At 40.2% G+C, this 7,029-nt stretch overlaps 1 protein-coding gene across 1 annotated transcript in view; it reads right to left on the minus strand.

Moving 5' to 3' along the window:
* The window catches only part of LOC118785651 (gamma-aminobutyric acid receptor subunit gamma-3-like), a 95,412-nt gene extending 94,507 nt beyond the window's left edge, over nt 1-905 (minus strand). The window contains exon 1 of the mRNA XM_036540473.1: nt 691-905. Within this exon, the coding sequence (XP_036396366.1) occupies nt 691-743 (53 nt within the window). The 5' untranslated portion in view covers nt 744-905. The remainder of the gene's footprint in view (nt 1-690) is intronic.
* Nucleotides 906-7,029: the final 6,124 nt, after the last annotated feature.

Raw genomic sequence — 7,029 nt, forward strand, 5'->3', positions numbered from 1 at the left:
CCAAAATCGATAGCCTTTTTCTGCATTGTTTTGTACGACAAACCAACTGTTGAACAATGCAGCCTTTTGCTTGATTGCACTGTCAAACACGTCTTACCAGGCTGACACATCCAACAATTCAAATTACATAGTTTTTGAAAAAAAAAGGTGTTTTAGTCTAATATCTAGCTATTGCATGCAGAGAAACGTATCTTAATTCAATTCATTCTTTCTGTAAGCAAGAGTGGTGATTAGGGAGGGGAATGCTTTACTGGCATCAGCACAAGACATAGTCATTTGCAGATTCTTGTATTTCCATGACTGATGATTGACATGCATAATTAAGATACATTTAAACATAGTGTGCTTCCCGTGTGCAAAACTAACGCAGCAGCATCACCTGTTTTCGAGAAGAAATTATCCAAACAAATATTGGCTGGTATATCATGATGACAGGACAATAACAAGCTAGCTAATTAGCGCAAGTAGCTGCAAACTAGCGTCCTAAAAAAGATTAATAACTTATCCATATGTAAAAAATGATTTTAAACTTCAACAAAATATGCAAAAGTAGCTGTAATCTTGATAAAGTTTACACGAATCACTCGATGGATTACACCGACGAAATGATCCCCATGAAAACAAATCTTTCAGAGGCGATTCCAAATCAAGAAATCAACCACAGAAATGAATAATCGCAACATCACTTACCACACGTGGGGGGATGACAGGAGTAATAAATAAACCAATAATTTGGTCGACATGTTTATGAGATGAGTTACAGACTGCGCTGAGATTTCTGCTGTGTTGAGGAGGAAAATTTGATAAAACCGGCGTTCCTTTCTTCCAAGCCCAAACTACCACTGATTGTCACTACAGAGCATTGGAAAACAAGCAGAGACTTTATAATCCAGCAAAGATTTACTCATCCTCTTTTAACTTGTTTTAAGTATTTTTGTCTTCCGCCGATTTCACGTCGATATATCAATTGTCTTAAAGACCAGACCCTCTTGCTCCTTAAAGTTGCGCTAGACTACTAGTGCACCACCGCATGTACAGACATTCTGGCGTTCACAAAGGCAGGGTACCAACTCCCGGATCAGGGAACCTACAAACCTCTTAATACATTTCTTAGAAGCCCCCTTTTTCGTATTACGTCATATTTTTCCACAGGAACGGTATACACTGGCAATCCCAATTTAACATCCTTGGTTATCCTCTTCTTCATCATCCGTCTTCTTCCTTTGTAGTTAGATCGGCTTCTGTGAATTTAATTTTGAACATTAAATCATGTGTCGTCGACATTTCATTAGAGATTGCTTTCTCCTTTACCACCGCCCACGGTTAAGTCTAGGGCATTTTCTCTGATTCTGACATATTGTAGAGTCTGTAATGTCAATACAGCGTACCGAGTTCAAACATAAAACATTCTGGAACATTTCAGATCCATTATCTTGAGAAAAATTATAATCACTATAATCATTTGCTTCGTAGTTTGTGATAATACATTACAATTTATATCATGCAAAGACATTGTGATTCATTTGCATTGTGAAAACTATTTGCTACACTGAAATTACACTCCACACACCTGATATAGTTAAATATATCAGTACGCAGGCCAAATACATGTCATACACCTGTCTGTGATGAGCAGTGAGTAACAGTCTGTGGTGAATATTAGGAGAGAAAGTGCACATATCTATAGTATGTTATTGATTCATAGAGGATGATAACCTGCTGTGATAGGTATCCAGGATATGCACATGAACACTTGTTCCCATAATTAGGTGAAGTTCTGGCTGCAATACACACAACATCACCCTCATTTCCTGTCAGGCCTTTACCGTTACAGTATTGGAGTTTTTGGCTGTTGAAATCATGACACTTTGTCATTTCAATAAAAAGTTATATTTTCTCCTCTCAGTACCAGCCTATTAATAACGTTCAGATAAAGACAACTTCTCACCGTGGTATTTCCACTGCTAGTACCATAGACGATGCACTGCATACACCGATGAATGTTTACAGGTGTGACCTGGCACCTAACAACTTCAAACATCAAGATGTTGGACCCTATTGGCCTTTTCAATTGAACTTGGATCTGAATCTCAAAATGGTTGGGCTTGGCATGATGATAAATTTGTCATCAAGGAAAGAAAGCCAGAGCTTCACATCAAATTCCCTGGGCGTTGGACGGGAATAACTCAATTTATTCCTTCCGTATATTCATTTGACAATACACGTATCAACATCAAAAATGTATGAATGAATTGTTTGAGCATCTGGGACAACTTCGTTACGTGGGGTGTGGGGTGCGTGCTCTCTCTCTCTCTCTCTCTCTCTCTCTCTCTCTCTCTCTCTCTCTCTCTCTCTCTCCATTTGTGTGTGTGTGTGTGTGTTTAGGGGAACTCTACAGTTTCCACTGATGTTACTGTAGAAGCTGAGGCCGAATCGGCTCATGCAGCGGCTGTGCGAATAGAAAGCGGTTGGCTATCCTCTTGTGGCTGATTGAAGTAATGCGGTTGGCAAACGGCTTCTCCACCTCCTCAGTGAGAAATTCACCCGGGTAAAACGGCTACCACCTCGGAAAATGGGCTAATGCCCAGTGAAATTTAGACTACACATCCGTATAATGGCACTTGTGTTATCTCGAGTCAATCTCACCGGAGAGAAAAAAAATCTGGCGCATTTATTTACTTATTTATTTTTACATTTTTTAAACCTGAATAACATTCATTAAAATACTTTCCAAAACTGACGAAACTATATACAATGGCAGTTTCTGGAGAACTACATGCAACTATAAAATACCCCTAGAGAACAAGGACAACCAGATCATGCTTTGCACCTAAAAAGCCATGGCACAAGTCATTGCTGAGGCATGCCATTTGCAAAGTAAAATACTGTGAGCACTATGTACTCTACTAATGGAGGTACAAGGGGTGAGAGGATGTCTGCCAAGTTGATCTGTTGTTTGGTTGGTAAGTTGCGGGCAGCAGTGCAGCGTAGTGGTAAGGTGTAGGGCTTGTAACCGAAAGGTCACTGGATTGATTCCACACTGAAGCATTGCTGTTGTATCCTTGGGTAAGTTACTTAACTAAAAATCTCCTCAGTAAAGATCAAGCTGTATGGATGGATAAAACTGTATGTCACTCTGGATAAAAGCGTCTCTAAATGACAACAATGTCAATGTCAGTGTGGATGGAACCAGCTGTATATGAGACATCAACACAAGTCACTTGGTGTGTACTCATAAACAGATTCGCAAAGTCAAAAGGCACTCAGGGTTCAAGTGTTATCAGTAAACAACTTCTGGCCAACTGAGACATATAACTCACGGACTATGTCAACTCTGCATAGACGTCAGCATGAGGTAAATCTCTGCAGACTTTCCTCAAGGCTACAATACAAGAGTGAGAAGTTAAGTGCACTGGTGAAGGGGTAGGTGCATCCAATCTGATAAATGCCTGCTGTCTCATTGCCTTTGCAACACTGAACCGTAGCGGACTCCCTGCTTATAATTTTTTTCTTTGTTGATGCCATAGGCCCAATGCCTTATCCATGTACTTGGCGAGGGTGCAAGGTACAAGCGATAAACTGAAAAGTAGAACTAAAATTTAGACGCCTTGTCTTCGAAGGCCTGGCTCTCATAGGCAAAGCATGAGATGCATCTGTGTGCTCCCCATAAAGGTATTTGGAAATAGGCATCTTTCAGATTTACTGAAGCATACCAATATTTGCAATGGATTGCCTGCTTCAGCCTTGGTACAACTGACCTCCTGAACTTTAAAGGGTGGACACAGCTGCCGAAGCCTCCAAGGCCCGACTGGATGCAAACACTATACCCTCTTGGTGACCAAGAATAGGTGAGAATAGATCCTGGTCTGCTGCTAGCTGTAACCCAGATACCACTTTACACCCCTTAAGAGAAGGAAAAAAATGTTTTCGCAGCATGGCTCAGTATGATGGGATCAATATGGACAAGCTGGCTGACACATTGCCTGCATTAGCACAACTTTTGTCTGAAATGTGAGACAGAGTGAGCTCTGTACGCTAAGCATATGAGAATTGCCTGCTCTCCAGTCACTGGTTAAGTGTGAATAAACAAGTGCATTTGTTACTGCGGTTGTTGACCCAAATGTTTGTATGAACAAAGCTACTGAGGATCAGATAAGTCCACATGCTATGTTAGATTTTAGCTTTGTTGAATGTTTATGAGAAGACCCAGTACAGTTCCAACAGAAACGCTGTGATTTTCCAAGTGGTTATAGTAAGTCATACAGCTACTCTATTGAGTGAGTGCACATTAATAGAAGCCACCTGTATTGGTGATGGTGAGCCTAATTTGTGTAAACAGCATATAGTGCTCTAACCCACCGCCTATACTTCTTGTAACTTGGAATGATAGAAAGTACCCCACTGGCTAATTCATCATAAATCACACCCATAGCCCCAGACACATAGAAAAGGTATTGAGATTGTAGAGTAACACGAGTTCACTGGTTGCTACAGAAATGTTCACATGACGCATGTGACTGATGCAATGCTTTGCTTCTTCGGGCAAAAGCAAAACACATTTCTATTTTAGGTAAAGGCAAATGATATGTATAAGCCCAAAATGACTGAATGTTCCTGAAAGGTTAGTTCAGAAATTGTGGGATGTCTCAAAATTGTGTATAAGATGTGCCAAAAGACTTAGTTTGGATATCATAAGCTCCTGTGGTGACTGGACAGCAGAAGTCCCTATCCAGTCTGCTTTGATTGATTTGATTGGATTAAAGTGAAATTGCATAGCATTGGTAAGTCTATGGATAAGTAACAAAACATTTTTAACGGGGCAGGTACATCTGCTACGAGGTCGACTAGGAGGGCTACCAGAGATAAAGGCTCTGTTAAGTAGTACTAACATTTCTTTACTTATGTTAGTGTTTATCCGGTGATTAAGCATAAGGATATGAATTTGTAACATCTCAACTTTTAACAGTTTGCTGAACATCCAGATAGTAAATTAAAAAATAAATGGTCATATCCCTAGCATATGTATGTTATTACGAAGAATTTCTGAAAAGGATGGAACACCCAGATGGCACACAAGCCCTGAAATTGCTGGCATGTTCTTATTTGACATGTTATTGTCCATGTACATGTAAAACAATCACTTAGGGTAACACACATGATTAGAGGAATCAGTAAAAAAGTAAAGATGTGTTTAAAGCACACAGCCTGAAGTTTATCTCCACCCAGAATCAAAACAATGCATTCCAGAGGTCTTATGCCTTGTTGTTAGCTGTACAGAAACACTGTAATTTGGTGCCACTGGTGACATCTTAAGATGAGGGAAAGAGCAGGCATGCTAAACGGAAAAAGCAAAAACTAAACCCTGGACAAAGAGATATAAGCCAGATGCTGTCATGCAAAACCATGGGGCCTATTCTGCATTTCACCCACCCACTGCACCCATCCTGAGATGTGTGCTATTCTAACCATTAAAAGGAGCAGTCAGTAATATTCTCTCTTCAAATCTCTTTGGCAACACCACAGACAGATTTGTTTTTACATTTGTAAAATATGGTCAAATATTCATTTATGCACAATGCTCTTCAGTTTGTCCTACTGTGAAAATCCAAAACTCCATATCAGAAACATTATGTCTACCATCCACTGGATGAAGACAGAAAGCCTGAAACATGTTTCCAGTATAAATTTGGAAAGTATCCCAACTGGCCTTTCAGAAGATTCTGGACAACATAGCCATCATTGCCTGGAATGATATGGAGTGTGCACAAGATACACACAGCTGAGAGTCATATGTACATTCTCATTATTCATAAAAGATCATAGGTACAGATTTAGCCCTGATGACAACTAGTTTGGTATTATCATTGAACACTGGCACATAATCCCACTGGTTTTGTGGTGCCTATGAGTTATGATTATTACTCTTATGAAGCTACAAGCTGTCCTGGCATGGCATTTTTGTTCCAGCAATCACATTCTGTGGCTTGTATCAGCCAGCAGCTGTTTTAGAAGTCATTTCCAACAAGCATTGTGACAGGATGCAGCAAGAGAGCTATAGAAAAAGGAAGACATGATGGCAATAAAGGCAAACACACAAAGCGGACAGAAGTGAAAGATGCAGAGCTATATCAGCTTTGATGAGAACAACAGATATATAACAACAGACACATACCACAATAATCGAGACATGCATGATAACTGGAAGAAATGGCCAGATGGCTTGGTGGAAATGGGAAGGTGTACAGTAATTGTGTACTTTGTATATTCTGTACTTTAAGACTTGTGAAAAAAGCTAGCAATAAATCAACACGCTATCTGTAGGAAGATGCTGACACATATCTAAGATGCTGGGTACTCGCTTATGAATTTCAGAAATCATACTGTAATCTAAGCTCTACCATGTACAGAAAATATATGTCTCTAGGTTCACCCCACCAACATAAAACTACATACCAAAACAGCACAAAGTATTGTTTTATGACATCTCTGCAGAAACCATGCATCCTTTCACTTCATACATTATAAACAAAATTGAAGAGCCCAGTCACCAAACATATTAAGCATTTATTTATTGCTTTAATTATTTTAAATGAGAGCTGTACATTGATTCACTGAAAATTAATGATGCAGGAATACATGGTTGCCTCAGACATACACTAATTGAGCATGCTTCAGTGTCTTCCCAAACATGAAGCTCCTGCTATCCTGTCCATGCTGATGCCTAGCCACTGCCATAAAATAGCTCAGGCACCCCCATCTCACTCACCTCCTCCCTGACTCCATGTACCATGCATGGAGAAAAAACGCTGTTGGACATGGTCTCTGCTCAGGGAAGATACCTTACAACTAAAGCTTTATTGGACTGAGAAGTAGCCTGGCAGAATTGTTCTGTCCCAGACCTCAGGGACACAGAACTGAGAAAGGAGTGGGTGGGGAGCAGGGTGGTGGGAGGGGGGGGGTCTTAGGTACCCATCAATCACCCAGTTGTGCAAGCAGCACAGGGAGATCCTGAGTATCCATCAAAATCCC

The sequence above is a fragment of the Megalops cyprinoides genome, chromosome 11, assembly GCF_013368585.1.
Source record: "Megalops cyprinoides isolate fMegCyp1 chromosome 11, fMegCyp1.pri, whole genome shotgun sequence".
In the NCBI taxonomy this organism is placed as follows: domain Eukaryota; kingdom Metazoa; phylum Chordata; class Actinopteri; order Elopiformes; family Megalopidae; genus Megalops; species Megalops cyprinoides.